At 40.1% G+C, this 20,449-nt stretch overlaps 1 protein-coding gene across 1 annotated transcript in view; it reads right to left on the bottom strand.

Moving 5' to 3' along the window:
- Positions 1-20,449, bottom strand: part of Shq1 (SHQ1, H/ACA ribonucleoprotein assembly factor) — a 104,330-nt gene that overhangs the window by 58,753 nt on the left and 25,128 nt on the right. Inside the window, exons 7-9 of the mRNA XM_038319470.1 lie at positions 10,213-10,367; positions 8,016-8,069; positions 6,194-6,317 (exon numbers count right to left, since the gene is read on the bottom strand). Coding sequence (XP_038175398.1) covers positions 6,194-6,317; positions 8,016-8,069; positions 10,213-10,367 — 333 coding nt within the window. The remainder of the gene's footprint in view (positions 1-6,193; positions 6,318-8,015; positions 8,070-10,212; positions 10,368-20,449) is intronic.

Below are 20,449 nucleotides of genomic sequence, written 5' to 3'. Positions count from 1 at the left end.
ACCTTATACTTTGGGATAAAGTTCTCATCCTAAAATTTCTTGCCTTGGATGAACTTGCCACCAGTGCCATTATGGCATGTAAAGTCACCACCCTGGCACATGACTCCTGGAACAATTCTATGAAAGAAGAAACCCTTTTAACAAAACATATTTCCTCCAGTGCGCAGACCATGAAACTTTTTTGCTGCCTTTAGAACTTTCTCTGCAAATAAGTGAAAGAGATAGGGCCCGTGGGCTCATCATCAACCACTGTGTCAAAGTAGTGTTGGCTGTAGCTAAAAGCAAGCCACTACTGAGGGTCAGCAACATCTGAAAAGCTACTAATTCTTCTTTCTATTGCTCTTAATTTTTATTGGGTCCTTTGTCCAGAAGAGCTTTTCCAAGTAGGTACTCATTTAAACTGTCTGTTGAATAAATCAATTAATAGGTAAACTCATTAACTAATTAACAGATACTTGATAGTGTGCTAGGAAAACAGTCGGACTGAGGCATGGAAATCAAATCTATATTTGTCACCTCCCTTCTATTGGAGGTGACATGCCTTAAGTCAGCTTCCCTGGTTTTAGATTTTCACTCTCTACACTTCTGAGCTTATTATTATACACATGATTCAAAACACTAAACCAAACAACCTTGGGAGCAGACTAGGGCTATGGTTCAACCATAGCACACTTTCAGGCTCTAGGTTCAACCCTCAGAAATGAAAAGTGAAATTTCTAAACACCCTTTGGAATATGTAATGTATATCATTCCCCTATCCAGACTACTGCATTTTCAGGATCCAGCTCAGCAGGTCCTTGACATAGCAGGCATTCAACAAACACTTGCTGAGTAGACTGCAGAACAGTTGTACAGCATGTATCTGAGCAATAAAAATTGAAAGGTCTAAGAAATGTTCATATTAGTCAATCTAAATAAACTCATTTGGTAATATTCTAATTTGGGGATGTATCTTCTAATTGAACTTTTGAAAGTATTTTTTAGAACTGGGGGGCTGGCTGAGTGGATAAAGCACAAGTGTGAGGACTGGAGGCCACCTGTAATACCAACAATTGGAGGCAAAGACAAGGGATCCCTAGAACAAGCAAGCAACCTAGACTATCTGGAATCAGTGAGCCATGGGTACAATAGAGAGACAATGACTCAGTAAAGTGAAGTGTGACCAAGGAAGACAACCAACATCAACATCTGGCCTCTACAAACACACATATGTGACAAGCACATATATGTGCCCACACACATGAAAATATATACCTGCATGCATAACACAGACATAAACAAGCATGTACATGTACGTACGTACACACACACACACACACACACACACACACACACACACACACACACACAATTTCCTAAACTGACTCTAAATAAATAAAATTTAAATATTAAGAAGAAATTCACAGGGCTGAGCAGATGGTTCAGCAGTTAAGAGCACTGACTGCTCTTCCAGAGGACCTGGGTTCAATTCCCAGCACCCACATGACAGCTCACAACTGTCTGTAATTCCAACATCTGACACCCTCTCACAGACATGCATACAGGCAAAACACTAATACACACAAAATAAATTTTAAAAAAGAAGAAATTCACTTGTAAAGTTTCATCAGAATTCTGAGTTCATATAATACACCTGCCACAGATGAAAATCATGTCAGTCCAAAGGCCTGTACTTAGTGCCCTGGCAATTGCTTTCTTCTGATCATGTTATTGTATCTACAGAAGAGGACTGTAAAGCAGTAATTTCTGAGAAGTCTGTTATTATTGAGCTCTGTTAGTAACCTCTATGGAAGGGCTGCTACTCATCTCATGTGAAACTGGCCTTCAACCATGAAGGAGGTTTCTTGGGCTGCATATTGTCTGGCATTCGTCAGACTTCATGTATTTACAGAAGCATAGGTTTCTGTAGCCTTAGAAATGAGACAGATTTTTCTTACCTCTTTTCTGGGTACTAGGAACAGAACCTAGAACACTGAACACTGCACAGATAAGGCAAGCCTCCTAACTGAGCTACACCCCAGTCACACCCCAGCGCCTCTAAACTCTAATTTTATGTGTTAATAACCAAAATTTCTCATACAGCTGCCCAAACAAAATAATGACTAAATTGAACTAGAAAACATAATAAAGTGGTTAAGAGTTCAGACTTAGAAAAAACAAACAACTTTTTATAAGAAAAAAATCATAACACACAAAACGGCCATATCATGAACTCCATACACTCACTGCCCCAGCAGCAAATGTGTTTCAGGAGCACCCTGAAACCTAGCCCCTCACTGCAACAACACTGGCTTTCTCACAATCAGTGCGGGTTATTCTGAGGCTAACGCCAGACTCCATTTATAATGAATCCAATAGTCAAGAGGGCCCAGACTTTGAGTTAGACAGAAATGGAGTCAAGTTCAGGCTGTGTCATCTACCCTGGCTGGCCAGTCCCTTAATTTTTTAGAGACTGCTTTTCCTCTGCAAACATGTGGCAGTAATTCCTGCTTTTCTAAATGGCACTAGCTGTGAATTGAGATAAGAAGGCATCACAAGAATGGAGCCTGGAGCTAACACATAGAAAATAGAAACTTCATGTCAGCTAGGGTGTGATTACCATTTCCACTCAGGATCACACAGGACGAAATGGGCCAAAGCCTACTTGAAAAAAGCCCACAGAGAGTTCAACCTCCTTTCCCTGGGAACAGGAACAGACCAAGAACTCACACCTGCCCCCATCAGAAAGCAGGGAAGAGCAACTGTGGTAACTGAGCAGCAAGGGCTAATCTGGAGGCAACTGGGACTTCCCACGGCAGCAATGTCAATATGGTAACTTAGCCATTAGAGATGTGATTCGCCCATTAAACAAAGGGAGAGGCCCCTTCCTGCGACAGCTGTCCTACTCACTACTGGCTACACAATCTGAGGAAGGCACAAGCCAGACAAGTCAAGGTTTCCTCTTTACAAGTACAAAGTTAAAACTTCAAGTCCTGAAATTAGACTCATAACTAGGACTAGCGAGAAATCATGTATAGAATCTAAAGTGTCAGAAAAACCTATAGGATATATATTATAGAAGCCATGCGTGCTTTCCATCCACAGCAATGGGGACATAGAATGAGCTCAGAGATGGAACTTGCTTGCTGCCCTCCAAGTGCGGAGTGAGAAAAACCTTATAGTGTTTATAGACAGAGACACAAATCCAAATATTCAAGTTATATACAATGTATGATCAAGTAATGGATGATACGGCTTGTAGCTTCCAGTAGAATAAATCTAAGGTAGACCGGAAACTAGTTTTTTTTCAACTGTTTCCATTTCCAACTGACTGAAAACTACTAAAGGATGGCTCTAGGATTCGTGCTTAAAACAAAGAAAAATCAGCCAGCAGGAGGCAGTGACATTTGACCAGGAGTCAGGAACAGAGGATACAAGGGGGAGGTTTTGTTTTGGTTTTTGGTTCTTCGAGACAGGGTTTCTCTGCATAGCTTTGTAGCCTGTCCTAGAACTCGCTCGGTAGACCAGGCTGGCCTCGAACTTGTAGAGATCCACCTGCCTCTGCCTCCCAAGTGCTGGGATTAAAGGTGTGCGCCACCACCACCCGGCTACAAGGGGGAGTTTTGTGCTGCAGAAGGAATGAAGAGGGAGAACAACCAACCATATGGGTTAAGTCCTTTTAAGCACTAAAGCAATGCTGACCAAGGCAAGGTCAGTTCCCACCCTGTGGAAGTTTGGATTTAATATACAAAAAAAGAGACAGATAAGCAGGGCTTTCTGTAAGATGGGAAGAGGTAAGGATGCGGGGAACTTAAAGATGCTCAAGGCCCAATAAAGCATCCTGGTAAAGGATGTTGTGAAGTCAGATAAAGCAAATTCATGGCTCTTTGAAAACTCTCATCTTAGTTATCATGAGCTATTCTCTGTGGCTTCTGAAGCATTCCCACGTTAGTTCTGGAAACTCATCCATCTGAGATCAGTATTTCTTTGTGGGAAAGAGTCATTCATTACTTTCAACTATGCAAGCACTACCTGACCTTTACAATAAAAGTGTGACTGCTAGGGCTGTGTTCTGAATTTTAAGTAGATACAAATTCATTCTTAGAAAACACCAAATGCCAAGCTGGTGCTATTTCCACTTAACTTATGAAGTGTCCAAAAAAAAAAAAAATGAGATTCCTCAGTGATAATAATGGCATTCCTGTGCCATCCATCTGAACATGCACAGGTCACAACCCTCATTCAGAGCTTGTCACCCTCACATCCAATGGCACAGGCTCAGGACAGCCCAGAGCTCTGCGTCCGCACTAAGCACAACTTAAGCCAGTTCCAGAACCCAGCACTGTGGCTTAGTCGGCTCACATTCATTTCAACAGGGGCTCTAGTGTGTTATTTCAAGTCTGCTGCCAACAAAATATAGCTGATAAGACTTTTTTTGTGAGTGATAATGATGAAAAGTTAAGTCTCAATTTCAGCTCTAACCTACTAAAACTGTTTGAATAATTGATTAGACTGTAAGTCAAGGCAATCAAATTTATTTTGGGTTATGCAATCACAGAACTGATTACTTTTCAAATAAAACTCCAGAGTGCCAGATTACTTCCCAGAATAAAAAGAAAGAAGTAATAGTTTACATGAACGAGAGTGAGAGTGGATGTGTATGAGGACATGCACGAAGAGCTTGCTACAGTTTTGCTGGCTTCCTCCTGGAAGCCATAACACAAGAGCCTCCAAGCTTAATAAATCTATGAACAATGCTCAGAAAATCTTGCAAGACAACAAAAAGCAAGTAATTGTGATGTATAGCTCCGGCTTGACAATTAGTCATTTAGAGTAGATTGATTTCTCAAGGTAATTTTAGATATTCAAGAAGTACCTTGGATGGAAAGCAACAGAAAAATAACATACCAAAAAAGGCAGTTTGTTTCCCACGGTTAAAGGAGATAGATTTCTCAATGATACTCACTCATGTATTCTAAACAACAATCCTTCAAAGTAAAATACTGCTAGTCTAAATCTATCAGTGAATGAAAAGGCATATTTCAGTTAACTATGATTCGATTCATTTTCACAATTATAACCTACTTCAAGCATGTCTCCCCCAGAGAACGGAGGTAACACTGAAGACAAAAAAGCTAGGTATCCCTTGGGACAAAACAATGAAGATGGGATTTCCCCTAACAATCCAATGAAGTCACCTGAACATGAGGGATGATGAGCTTCCCTTCTCATGGACAGGAGGAAGGACTTCCCTTCTTATGTGAGCCTGAAAACTAAATCCCAGTAACACCTTTAAAAGGGCAAAGGAAAGACAAGCCCCACACAGGGGCAGGACAAAAAAGAAAGACCAGGAGTACGGAAAGTGACTTTAAATGAATGTACCAGAACTAATCTACACAAATAGATGATGCTCCCTTCAAAATCATTACCTTGGAAATTAATCCTTTCTAATGCTGTTGGTATGGGTGCTTTCAAATCTGTTTTGAAGCCTGGAATTTTCCATATTCTTACAGCCAGAAATTACTTGACTTTTTATGCTAAATTTAGCATCAGTCCAGAGTCTTCAGAGTATTGATGCTTTTCCTTGGAAAGTCCTCCCTGCTTTCTCAAGTAGAGGTGACAAGTGCCCTCCTAAACAATCACTCTACTTCTCGGTCAGAGCAGCTGTGGCTCTGGACTGGAGCTGCTGGTTTATTTATCAGTCTCTGACAACGCTGTAAAGCTCAATGAGGAGAGAATTTATCAAACGTCATTACTGGACCCACAGTCCCACCCCGGTGCCTAGAAAGTTACAGGAATCCAAGAACCACTGAAAACACAATCTATCTTCAGTGTGGTATGACCTGGAATGCTGATGTATGTGTCTATTTATTCCCCCTCTCTCTGAAAAGGTAAGCATGGGCAGGCAGTGGTGGTGCACACCTTTAATCCCAACACTCGGAAGGCGGAGGCAGGTGGATCTCTGTGAGTTCAAGGCCAGCCTGGTTGTCAAGAGATAGTTCCAGGACAGGTTCCAAAGTTATAGAGAAACCCTGTCTTGGAAATTTAAAAAAAAAGTAAGCATGACTGTGTATCTCTATAGAGTAACATTATCTTTTATATCCTGGGGAGTGGATTTGATTATTTTTGCTACTTATGTATGTATGTACAGAAAAGAATAAAAGTCATGAGTACATCTCCACATACTAAAACTTTACATGCAAGCCCACCGTACCTAGTTGCAGTATCTTTATGGTGTCTCGGTAGGCTTTCATCACCAGCTTGAAATGACGATAAAGTGGATAGCACAAAACTCTCCTCCCAAAAGACACCAGGACTTCAGGAATGTCTGTCCAAGTCTAGGAAGAGTCATATCAGTAAGTAATTTCCATAACACACATACACAACAAAAATCACACAATGAAAAAGGAACAATCCAAATTAAACCCTGAACCCTGAGCACTGGCACAAGTGAGATTCTTCTTGTACACCTCACTTGGTCACAGACTCACACTTCCTCATGCTGCATCAACAGATCACACATGTGGATTAAAGCCCATATGTGTAGCAGGAACATTTTAGAGTCTTAACTGGGACAGGCATCCAGACATGGATTTGGGCTTAATGGTAAAGTGGGGACAGGGCCAGGCTTCCTGACTATAAGTAGCTATGAGCTGCGGTGGCTGGCAATGCTGCTGGCCCACTCTTACTACTGGAACAGTAACCGTCTCATAGGGTAGCTGTCTCAGTGATACAACTGAATCTTACCTCCTCATAGAAGGAAGTAATATTTGAAGCAACCTCCACTTACAACTTAAAGTATGCATTATCTGAACTGACGGTATGACTTTGATGTTAGACAAATTGTTCCAAACTCAGAAATGTAAAAGATAACTACTTTTTAAATAAATGTTATGAAAACTGTAGAAAAATTTTTAGAAAATAGAAACAAAACTATCGTCACACTAAAAGAGGATAGCAGGCCAGTGGGAAGGCTCCACGGGTAGAGGCGCTTTGCACCTGGTAAACCTGAGTTCAATCCATGGAACCCACATTAAGGTGGATGGTAAGAACTGATTCCACAAAATTGTTCCCTGACCTTCACATACATGCTATGATAAGTGCCCTGCAAAACAGTAATGGTGACAAATAAAATCTTAATTATTTTAAAGATTTATTTATTTATTTATTATGTGTACAGTGTTTTGCCTGGATGTATACTTGTACACCAGAGGAAGGCACCAGATCTCATTGCAGATGGCTGTGTGCCACCGTGAGGTTGCTGGAGATTGAACTCAGGATCTCTGGAAGGGTAAGTACTCAGTGATCTTAACCTCTGAGCCATCTCTCCAGCCCCCAATTTTAACGTTTTTAAAAATAGGTTAGCAGCTCTAACCATAAAATAATAGGATGCAGAACAATTTGTTTTAAATTGTATGATCTAAGTTTCTTTACCTGTAAATTCAGCAACACTCACCTTACTGAGTGTTGTTCAATAAGGTTACTGAAGAACAAGATAAATAAGAGATAAAAAACACTCCATGTGACTCTGGTAGTCAATTATCATCTAGGTTTGTTTTATATTTTGAACTCTGCGCCCCATTTTACTAACATACCTGCAGTTCTCAACAACCCACAGTATCCTGAGTGTTCCTCCACATACTATTTCCCTCCACAATTTCTAAAGTGCTTACCTGACTGACTATTCCAACAAGTTTATTCTTATTTTATTTCATTTACTTATTTATTTTTGGTTTTTCTAGACAGGGTTTCTCTGTAGCTTTGGAGCCTGTCCTGGAACTAGTTCTTGTAGAGCACACTGGCCTCAAACTCAGAGAAATCCATCTGCCTCTGCCTCCCAAGTGCTGGGATTAGAGGCATGTACCACCACTGTCTGGTAACAAGTTTATTTTTTAAAAAGTATAATAAAGCTCCCGATTTAAAAATATTAAGAAAAACTTTAAACAAAAAATTGCTTGAACTAACCAAAATGAACAACAGAAAAAAATAACTTTATAAACAACAAAAGTGTAAACAATTTCAAGTAGAACTCATACCTCAAACCAGCAGAGAGTTGGACTCAGCTTTCGGACAGTCCACGCAGACTCGACCTTTGTGTTGAAGAAAGCAGTGTCACCATCAAAAGTCATTTGAAAATGAAACAAATACATTCACTGGAACTAGTACATGCAAAAATGATATATTTATGAATGAAGAAAAGTAACTGTATTGATGCAGAGAATAATAGAAGATGCCTCTGTTCACTGTGCTTGGAATTTTGTGAAATTATTCACTTCACTAATGAGAGCATCAGAATGTACAAACAAATAAGCAGAGGCATACAAACAGAACTGGTGCAAAATGTTTGCTGTTTTTTTCTCCACTAAATCATTCGCTATTGAACTACTGCTGGGCACCTGAAAACCCCATAGAAACTGCCTTTCAGAAAATGCATGTGAGATTAACAGTAGTCCAAAGGTTTGCAAAGTTGCAAGACTTCATGATTTTAAACATGCAAATAAAAGAAATATCAAATATAACACTTTCACTCAAGATTTAGTATGTGGGGCTAGAAAAAGGGCTCAGTAGTCCAGAGTACTAGTTGCTCTTGTACAGGACCTGGGTTCATTTCACAGCTCCCACATGGTGGCACACAACCATTCATAACTCCAGTTCCAGGGTATCTAATGCCCCTTTCTGACCTCAACAGGCACAAACATGGTGCAACATACATATGTGCAAGCAAAACCTCAGAAACACAAAATTTTAAATCTTTCAAAAAATTTAAAAGACTCAATAATATAAAATGATGAGCCTTTATTTTTTTTTTTGTCTAAGTAAACATTTTATCCACTTAGAATGTCTTAAAAAAATGAATTCAGGGGCTGGAGAGATGGCTCAGTGGTTAAGAGCACTGACTGCTCTTCGAGAGGACCTGGGTTCAATTCCCAGCATCAATATGGCAGCTCACAACTGTCTGTAATTCTAGTTCCAGGGGACCCAAGGCCCATGGCAAAACAGTAATGCACAGAAAATGAAAATAAATTAATTTTAAAAAGACTTGAAAATAAAGTATTTTCAGATAATTACATCCTTGATAATCCCAAGATTATTCACTTAGATCACATGCAGACTGCAAAAGTCACTTCAGAAATTTTCAGAATCATGACAACAAAAAAAATGGCATCTCAAACTACTACTGACAGTAGAATGCTGTGTGAGGTAAATTAATGTATTCGTGCACACACACACACACACACACACACAGTGAAAGAAAACCAGATAAATCATCTTGTAACTATGGTCATTACTAACTACTGGACTTATGGGAAATCCCAGTGATATAAATTATCTGCAAAATCAAAAGGAAAAAGGAAAGCATATGATAAGGCCAAAATTCTGAGCACAAGTAATTATAAATAGTGAGGCCACACTACCTAAAAAAATTTTGGTTTTCCAGCATTTATGTCTTTATTAATTCAAAGACTGGATGCACTGGTGATTGAACACGCAGTCTTTAAAACAATGACACGGGGCTGGAACGATGGCTCAGTGGTTATGAGCACTGACTGCTCTTCCAGAGACCCAAGTTTAATTCCCAGCACCCTACATGGCAGCTCATGAGTGTGTGTAAATTCAGTCCCTGGGTGATCTGACACCTTCACACCACTGCACATAAAATAAAGTTAAAAAAATAAAAATAAAAAATAAAATAATGACACGACATATGGTTTCTTTAGTATACAATAAGAAGATGAACAAAAGATGAAAGAAGGGTCTCCCTTTACAGCTCAGGCTGGCTTTAATCTCTCAAACCTCTTGCCTCAGCCTGAGATGATTTTTTAAAAAACAAAAAGAAATGTGATTCAAGACTTGAAAAAAATGGGACTGACATACAAATCTTTTTAAGTACACACTGTATACTAAGATTCTTTTCTGCAAAAGGCTTTACTCTGCATGTGATAAATGAAGCCCGGAGAAAATCACAAGTGTGGTAGTTGGCTCTTCTGCTACTCGCTAGTGTCAAGTGACACGGCCTTCCTTTCTACCCTTGGCTTTACTTCCTTACACATCCCTGCTCTGCTATCTATCTAGAAGATCTACTGCCAAGAGAGAAGAGACAAGACCACAATTACTTCTGCTGGGACAGCCCCTAAGTAATCTATCACAACAGGCTCTGCTCTCAACAGGTAGCTAAGCCCTAGCTCCCTTGAGCTAACACAGTGGTCTACAATGACAAACACACAGACTTACATTGTGCTCTCCTTCCGTGACACATACTTCATAGCAATAGGCCAGAAGGATGTCAACTAAACCGTAGTACACTTGACGGTGAGCTGTCTTGTCCAGCAGGTAAGACTTATTCACAAATTTTCGTAGCTGATATTTTTCCTCGTCTGAAAAAGACACTAAAAGAAAACACAGCTCTGAAAATTAAATGTGCCATTCAGGTTCATAAAACACCCAGTGCAGATGATTTGCCAAAACTGGAATTCCGAATATAGAAAGCAAAATCAAAGTTATTTATCCATAACTCTACATATAAGGCAATTTCTTAAAGGAGGTTTTTCAAGCTTTATTAAGAGTCATGCATCTGTTCAAACCTTCCAGACCTTTCCTTCCTACATTTCAACAGTAGTTTCTGACTTCACAAATCTTTTTCCTAAGTTTTATTCTTATTATTTTAAATTATGCGTGCGTGTGCATGTATGTGTGTGTGTGTATGGATACGTATTAGGCTAGAGATATCATACCCTCAGGAACAGTCATAAAAGGCAATTATGAGCCGCCTGACACAGATACTGACCAATCTAGTGGGGTCTTTTTGTCATTTGAGGTTCCATCTTCCAAAATGACTCTTGCTTGTGTCAAGCTGACATAAAATCACCAGGACACCTTCCTACACATACTTCCCACCCTGGCTGGCAATAAACTTAGCAGCACTTTTCCCATTTCTTTCCAGTTTAATGGATTTAAATGACTGTGGTATGGAGAATTCCGAGATGACCCACAAAGAGTGGCATCACTCCCTTTGTGGACAAGATCTTGTCACTTAGTTCTGTCCAACAGAATGTGACAAAGATGACAGGACAGTCATTGCCATGTTCACATTCCATTACTGTTGGAGTAGAGCCAGGATATTCCGGGGGTGAGATGGCTTGTGAAAAGGCTATGTGGCAGGTACTTCTGGGACCTCCACAATCTGAAGATTGCCCCATTTAAAAGCTGGCAAAAAAAAAAAAAAAAAAAAAAAAAAAAAAAAAAAAAAAAAAAAACGGGGCCACAGCTTTGCAGATTGAAGAGAATTTTGTCAACAATAATATGAGCCTAAAGAAAAGAATGCAGCAACCAATACCCACTTTTAAAATGAGATGGGCATAATTGGCTAATAAGTATGTCTATGGACTGAGACCGCTTGTTTGTTACCTGGCCACCCAGACCTGAAATAATCACACAGAAACTGTACTAATTAAAACACTGCATGGCTTATTAGCTTATGCACATTTCTAGCTAGCTCTTTCATCTTAAATTAACCCATCTCTATTAATCCATGCATTACTATGAGGTCGTGGCCTACAAACAAAGTTCCAATAGGCCTCAGTGAGCATCTTTCTCTTTTGGCAGCTACATGGCTTCTCTTTGACTCCACCTACTCTTCCCTCCTCTCTCTGCTTAGAAATCCCACCTTGCCCTATTCTGTGCTACAATAGGCCAAAGTAGCTTTATTCATTAACCAATGCTATTCACAGCATACAGAGGGGAATCCCACATCCTATGTCCAACCTTTTAACCTTATAAAAAGATGCTATCATGTCATGATAACCATGTCCAAAGAACCACACAATCTACTTACAAAAAAAGAGCATTAAAAGGTTTCATAATATTTTATGTAAGTTTATGATTTTATGTTGGGCTGCACTCATAGCTCTCATCCCACAGGCTAGTCAAATCTAAGCTACCACAGTCTTGCAAGGCCCCAAGCAGAGGATCCATCAGAGTCATACCTGAGTTCTAATATATGGAGACAGCAAGAACACAGTATAGGGATAAGCTGTTCTACAGCAAGAAACTTAACTGTGATTCACTAATTAATGAGCGGGTACTTCAGTTAGTGCCACTCTGCTAAACAGATGGCTTATTTCCTAGTTGTGTTGGCAAACTGGGTTTGCTCTGTGAATTGCCCATCAAACTGTGTTCTGTCCAATTTTTCCTATTGAACAGCTTGGCCTGTCAAATTTTTATAAACTTTTTGTGAATTATAAATATAAATCCTTGGGTCAGCAAGATAGCTCATTAGGTAAAAACACATGCCAATCATGGTCAAGGACAACCTGAATTTGTTCCCAAGAACTCAATAAAGGGGGAAGGAAAAAACCAACTCCACAAAGTTGTTATCTAACCTCCACACATAAGCCATGGAATATATAGACCCACACACATCACACATCACACACACACACACAAGCAATAAATTAAATATATTAAATATAAATCCCAACCAAATTCCAAATCTGCTGATTTTGGGATACCTTTTGCCACAGAAACTGTTTTCAATATATTTCCAATTTCTGAAAGAAAGAAAGAAAGAAAGAAAGAAAGAAAGAAAGAAAGAAAGAAAGAAAGAGAGAGAAAGAAAAAGAAAGAAAAGCAGATTCTGGATTTAGAGCCTTGGTTAATGTTTTTTCCAACTCCTAAATCATACATGAACTCTCTTTAAGGTTGTTTCACTTGGGGCTGGAGAGATAGCTCAGTGGTTTAAAGCACTAGCTGCTCTTCCAGAGGACCCAGGTTTCAGTCCCAGCACCCACATGACAGTTCAAAACAATCTGTAACTCCCATTCCAGGGGATCTGACGCTCTCTTCTGACCTCTTGCAGGCACCAGGAATACGTGTAGTACATGGATGTAAGAGACAAAGCATAAATACACATTTTAAAAAGTAACCGTAAAAAAATAATAAGAACAACAATAATATCTAATGGAATAATAAAATCTATCTGGAAGCTAGCTTTTCATATTTTAATACTTCACTTTATTCCAAATGAACAGTAAATCCCACTATACTGAACCACCAACTTTGTCAGACAGAATTGCTGCTTTTGTTACTTCAAAGTATTTTTGGTTCTTGTCAGCTGTTGCAAATACAGTATTTTCCCCAATTTCCATCATTAAATATTTCATGATAAAAGAGAAAAAAATATTTCATTTTTTATATCAGTCACTTCTACTAAATATTGACTACATATTCTAAAATAACACACTGAAATGCTTAAATGTTAAGATACAACAAAATGCTTTATTTACATGAAGACAAGCAAATATGAGACTTCAGTTTCTTAGTTTCCCTTGATGCCTACAATTTCGGCAATCTACCATGTATCTCTTAATATCAAGTCTTTTAAAAAAATCTGTGTGTGCATGTGTCTATATGGTATGTGGAAATATGTGTTTGTATGTGTGTGCATGCGTGTGGAGGCCAGATGGTTGGCATCAGGCATTTCCTCCATACTTTCCTTCCAGTGAGCCTGGAGCTCACCAATTCTGCTAGTCTAGCTAGTCAGCTTGCTCTAGGTACCCCGTCTCTATTTCTAGGATCGTAAATAGGTTACCACACTCACCCAGCATTGTACGTTGGTGCTGGGATCCAAATTCAGTAGCTTCCATGAGCACGGCAAGCACAGTCCCATCATAAAATCATTCTACAGTTACACAATAGTCATGCAACGTATTTTCTATTCTCTCTCACACAAACACTATTAGTCCTCAATACTACACAGAGTCAAAAGCATGATCAGAAAGAATAACCGCCAAAACCACAAACTGTTCAGTTCTAGTTCTTGTTGGCAAAACTGGCTTTATTAGTTACTTTTTTGTTATTATCACAAACTATCACAACCAAAAGTAGCTTACAGAAGGAAGAGTTTATTTGGCTTATGGTTCTAGAGGGTAAGAGTCAATCATGGCAGGGAGGTGGAGGTATGGCAGCAAGTGGGGGCAAGCACAGCAATAGACCAGGACAATAAGAGCTCATATTTCAACCACAAGCACCAAGCAAAGAGAGAGGACTAAAAGTGGAATAAAGTTATAAAATTTAAAAGCCTACCCCTAGGTACTCCTTCAGCAAGGCCACACCTCCTAAGTCTCCCCCAGACAACTCCACCAAGTAGGAACCAAGTCATACACCCAAGCCTACAGGGGACATATTTCTCATTCAAATCACCTATTGTAATGGCCATACCCAAGTACAAAATACATTTAGCTCAACTTCAATAGCCCCATAGTCTTTCAGTCTTAACACTAAAATATTCAAAAGTCCAAGGGCCCTTTCTTCTGAAACTCAAGGCAATCTCTTACTTTTAAATCCTGTAAAATCAAAAAGCAAAATATATACTTCCAACATTCAATGGCATAGAACATGCACTACCATTCCAAAAGGAGGAAATGGGGGCAGTGAGAATTATCAGACCAAAGCAAGACTGAAACCCAGCAGGACAAACTCTAAATCCTGTAGGTCCCTCAGATGGCTCTGTCCCTCCAGACTTGCTGCCGGCAAGATATATCTCTCTTGGGTTGTGTCTTAGTTACTTTTCTATTGCTGTGACAAAACACCAAGACCAAGACGATTTATAAAAGCATTTAGTTGGCGGTGGTGGCACACATCTTTAATCCTAGCACTTGGGAGGCAGAGGCGGATCTCTGTGAGTTCGGGGCCAGCCTGGTCTACAAGCACTAGTTTCAGGACAGGCTCCAAAGCTACAGAGAAACCCGGTCTTGAAAAACCAAACCAAACCAAACCAAAACAAAAGCATTTAATTGAGCTTATGGTTTCAGAGGGTTAGAGTCAAAGTTGGTGAAGAAAAGACATGGCAACAGAAACAGCTGAGAGCTTACAACATGATCTGTAAGGAGAAGGCAGAAAGAGCTACCTGGGAATGATGTGAATCTTTTGAAACTCCAAAGTCCACTCCTAATGACACGCGTCCTTCCTTGTACCTTCTAAACCTTCCCAAACAATTGTAGCAACCGGGGACCAAGTATTCAAGCATACGAGCCTATGCGGGTTACTCTCATTAAAACCACCACAGCCTAGTTCCACGCCTGGTATGACACTCTCCATGGTAGATAGTCAAGGCTGGCACCTCTTAACATCCTGGGGTCTCTGTCACAACCCAGGCATCAACTTCACAGCTTCACACAATGTTCTTTCACACCAGGGACTCCCCTGTCACATGCTGCCTGGTCTCAATGCTTCTCTAAAATCACATAAAGAATCCATGAACCCCTTACTCTTCCATCCTTCAAGCTGCCAAAGTTAGCATGGCTTGGATGGCACTGCCAAGTATGAATATCCCCAAATAAAAGTGCAACTGATCTCTCATCTTTCAAAATAGTATTTTTTAAACCATTTCCTATCATTCACTTTTAAATTCACTTGAAAGTTTTTCATCCCACTAGCAGAGGAGCCCTGCTTCCACTTCTCATGCTTCATATAAAAAATTAGGTCAGGGAGTTAAAGAGATAGTTCAGAGGTTAAGAGGTTGCTCTTCCAGAGGTCCTGAATTCAATTCCCAGCATCCACATGGTGGCTCACATCCACCTATGAGATCTGGTGCCCTCTTCCAGTATGCGGGTATATATGCAGGCAAAACACTGTATACATAATAAATAAAAAAATCTTTAAAACAAAGGAAGAAAATTACAAAAATATTACATCAGAATAACTTGCAACATATAAGACTGGCTAAACTGCTGTGACGAAGAGCCGCCAGTAGCAGACGAACAATAGCTTAGGGAAAACATAAGCTTCCCTCGCTCCACTACCCTGGGAAGGGACTAGGGCCTGGTGGGCATTGGCTTCCCTGGTTTATGACTTCTTTATACACACATTCAAGATGGCTGCTCTAGGCTTGTATCATTTCCTAAAAGATGAGAAAGCAGAAAGTAGGAGGAGGATGGCAAGCACCTTCTTTCTAAAGAAAGGACCCAGAAAGGACCCAGAGCACTACCCATCATGTCCCTTCAGTCAGTACTCGAGCACATGGTCACATCCATCCATCAGTAAAGAAAGGAAAGCCAGCCACTAGCAGAGTGAGACCGCTCGGCTGTGACTCAAGAGGGCTTCTTAGGAAAGAAGTCATGAAAAGACTCTACCTTATCCAGAGATCAACAATTATGAGGCTGCCTTTTAATATTCTTTAATCATTCTCCTGATAGACAGAGGTGCCCATTCTCATACCGCCTCAGCTCAACAAGACTGTCCTCCCCTCCTATTCACAATTTGACAAAAGTCATATAAAATGATATAAGCCCTTGCATTAGTTTGGATAAGTGTCCCCAAAGCCCATAAGGTAAATAAAGGCTCTGTTATCTAACCTATGGTGGGAATTGATATAGCAGAATCTTTAAGGCAGAGCCGAACGAGATGACAAAGATCACAGGGAGCAAGCCTAAGAAGGATAGTAAGAATCCATCCTCTTGCAATCTCTCACCATGAGCTTCAGCTATAATTTTATGATCTATCACGGGCCCAAAAGCACAAGGCCAAATCATCATGTCCTCTTTTGTAGTTAGCACTATTATTTTGTTATAGTAACAGAGACATGAGTACCATAGCCCTTTTCATATATAATTTTCCAAACTTACCTTCTTGTATAAGCTTAAGTTTAACATGACTTTTTTACTTGTTTAAAAATTTTCCAGCCAAAAAGAAAAAACATCTAAACACACTGAAATTACTAGAAACTATACTTCTTTTACTTGTTAAAATGTACTTAATGCACAAAAATAGATTTTGAAATATATTCAATTATTTTTTTCAACCATGTTAGCAAATCTATACAAAAATGAAGGAAGAAATGCACTTATACAGGCATGGCTTCCACAAATGACAAATGATCTTAATAACTCATTTAATTTGTTGGCCATCATAGTTAAAGAATATGTATTTTAAAAAAATGAAACATAGATATGTGTCAGGGAAAACATTCTTTAGAGAACAATGTTTAAAAATAGTAAAGACAGATAACTGAATGTTGTTTGCCTCACTGAAGGGCTCATCTAAAGATGCCTTTATTTAAATGTAAGTACTCAGTTCATGTTGAATGATTCAGCTTAAAGAAGCTACATGAAGAAACAAACTCAATACACGAAGAAAGTACACTTGACAAAGTCTTTAAGACCCTTGTACTTAGCAAGAAGATTTGAGACAAGATTCCCTTAAGCACAGTTTTTCCGACAGTCATTAATTTAGCTAATAGGAAAGCGCCAGGTGTTCACAGTAATATTATCTCACTAGAGAAAAGCCTTTATACCCTGGCTGACTAATAAAGACCTCAGCTTCCACATAACTCTCGAATTACAGAGAAAGCATGCCCAGAACTGTCTTTAAACACGTCAACTCTTCTACAGGGCCATGTCTCCATTCTTAAGTAACGATAGCCATACTTGTTTGACAATCTGAAAAGGTTAACCTCAGCACTGTAAGCTCCAAAGTTACATTCCAAATGGAAGGATATCCACACATTCTCTATCACTTTAAAGGACTGTACAGCATAGGAAAAGCCTACCTAACTGTATTCTTGAATTTAAAGATGCTAGCTGCCACTAGCCTTTGTATTATTAGCCTTTTCTTAAAATATCAACTTTTTCTGAGGATTTCTAGGTTCTATTTTGGCCTTCTTAGTTCAAACATATTTTATATTTGAGCCAACCAAAAGAATCAGATATACAACTAATGAGGATATCATTATAGAAATCAATCTGATTTTCTTCAATCAGTCCGAGTTTCCTAAACCCCAATTTATCAGGATGATAAATCACACTCTAAAGGGGAACTTGGAGTAGTCTGCACCAATCAGGTCTAACCCAGCAGCAGTACAGGAAATACCAACACCCGAGTGGTCACCACCTCAAGCAACACCTATCAAGCAAGATTTGTATGACTTAGCTGCAGAGTTGACAACATTTCAGATATTAATACTCTTAAAAATAATCTTTAGTACAACAAAAGTCAGCTCAATAGTGTTGGAGGAGATGCTGGTGCCCAAACATTACAGCAAATTGCCCACAGCTACTTCCTGACAGACTTTAGCAACCTTGCTGGTGTGTTTGAGACCTGTGAAGGAGTCCCATGAAGATGGAAAGATGTTGTTGAGGTATTTGCTCTTTCTCCCAAACTCCTTCTGATTCTGTTACTTTAAACCTTCTCTTCCTCTTTAAATCCCCCTCCCAAACAACCCTGTCTTGTCTGGATCAGCGATTCAGTCATCCATAATCTGGCTCCTCTGAGTAACACATATCTGTCTATTAAATTGTACGTGTACTGGAAACAGATCAAGAACCTGCGCTGCGCTCGAGCCTTCAGCTAAATGGGCAGCCCTGCCGTTCCACCACTTTCAAAACTGACACTGCCAGTTATCTCCACAAACACTCAAGGGCTCACTGGTGCCAAACAGGATGGCCCTGCAAGGAAGTTCATGGACTGTAAATGTTATGTGGTGTCATAACAAGCAATTATGTGCCAAGACTCCTGGGCTGACGTTAACCACTGAAAGACAACTTGGGAAATGTGGTGAGTCCATCCTCGTGAAACCGGAGCTCCCAGGGAGCACAGCATTTAACGCTGCCATTCAAGAGTCTTTGGGGGAGGAAAACCTGGATGTTTACAAAGCTGAAGATGTTAGTCAGACTCCCTTCTGTAACTCTGGGCCCCAATAAATATGACCAGTGTCACCACCCGAACAAAGACAGCACCTAAGTTTCCCACTTACAGCATATCTAGAACTCAAAACAAAGGTCACGATAGTACGATGAAGGACGACTCCAAGGTACATCCCTATCATCAGCAATGTCCTATCGGAATGACAGCATCTCACTATGGGACACAAAGCAGGAAGGCAAGGCAGCAGAGAAGGGCCGAGACAATCGGGAGGAGACGAGAGACAGCAGCTATGTATCTTGGTAAACGGAACTGTAAAGCTAGTTCTTTGCTTTATTTCTTTTCTCCCATATTTTACCCTAGTTCAACACGCCAGTTCATTCCTCCAGTTCTGGGTGTCTCAAATATTTGAATAAGAATAAAATGAAAGAAAAAACTCATTAACAAGGAACTTTCCATTAAAGATTTGTAGAATGTACAAAAATGGCAATTTGACAGAGAAGTCATTCAATTCCTAGCTCTCCTGCCACTCAGTTCACTCTCTAACAATAATCTCTAAGACTCACAATGCAGGGAGGCTTTCATACACACAGCCTCATTCAATCCTGATGGCAGCTCTGAAGGAGGCAGATTTCCACAGCAACCCAAGGCTGCATGGTCACTCAGCTGGCAGTGAGGGGGGAGTTAAATGCACGCCTCATATTCAGCCGTGTCCTGCCTATACTTAACCTTATACCTGGCATAATGCAGGAGGCCCTTTCTGTTCAATACAGCTCAAGTTCTCCCACCTTAGATCACATAGCCTTGCTGTTTTGAAAGGTGACTTTTAGAATGAATCGTTGTAATGGCTGAGCAGACTGCCTGAACCACCAATCTGGCTACAAGTCAGATAAAGGGTCGGGAGTCAGCGGTTTAAAGGACAGAGCACTGGCTCAATCTGTTAAAATTACAGAGGACCTCATTCAAAGCACTGCTGACATGGAGAACTGGCCTCAGAACACACTGTCATTATTAAAGGAGAGCAAGATGGAACTGAAATCAAAGAGAATGCCTTCTGATTTTTAGGGCAACTAGCTCCCTCTGGTGGAGAGAAATCTCAACTACACCATCACAAGCTTCCTCTCACACAACACTGCCAAACCGGGGAGGGCAGCTGACCTTTAGGAGCAAACTTCTTGAGACCTATTTAGCTCATCCTTAATGACCCAGATTGAGTCAACAATGCTACATCTGCAAGTGGAAGGAGTCTGAAGGTGTCATAAGCACACGACCAAATACAACCACAGAGCACACTGAAGACAATGGCACACACACCTATATTCAGAACCAACAGTCTAGATTCTAAACTTAAATGGCAGTTTTTCACTCTGGTAGAAACTATCCAAACTCTAACAAAGCTTAACCACAAAAACACTTAATAAACTGTTCTTACTGCCTATTACATAATAATCACTATATCACATGCTTAACAAAGGAGTGAACAGCAGCTGACTGGACTGAAGACAGCTTTTAGGAACTGATGCAGAAGAGACCATAAACTACTTCGCTCAGACTAAGGTAAAAATAGCTCCTGTATGGTCAGTGAGAGCAGTAAACCAAATGACTGTCAGCAATACAGCCCAAAGGCTCCCCGTCACAAGAGACATGCAGCACTGGACAGCAGCCGGCGGTTTCCATGTACAAAAAGGCGAATGATCTGGGTATGCTCATGTGGAAGACGTTCAGCCTACAGTGCAACCCAAAACAAAGATGGCAAGGTCACAGGCACAGCACCTTTTGTGTACACCATACTAAACCAAATATTTAGCTGTGAGGTCTGTACTTTAAACACCCC

The sequence above is a fragment of the Arvicola amphibius genome, chromosome 2, assembly GCF_903992535.2.
Source record: "Arvicola amphibius chromosome 2, mArvAmp1.2, whole genome shotgun sequence".
In the NCBI taxonomy this organism is placed as follows: Eukaryota; Metazoa; Chordata; class Mammalia; order Rodentia; family Cricetidae; genus Arvicola; species Arvicola amphibius.
Note: the sequence above shows the minus strand (reverse complement) of the source record. Positions and strands in the feature narration are given on the sequence as shown.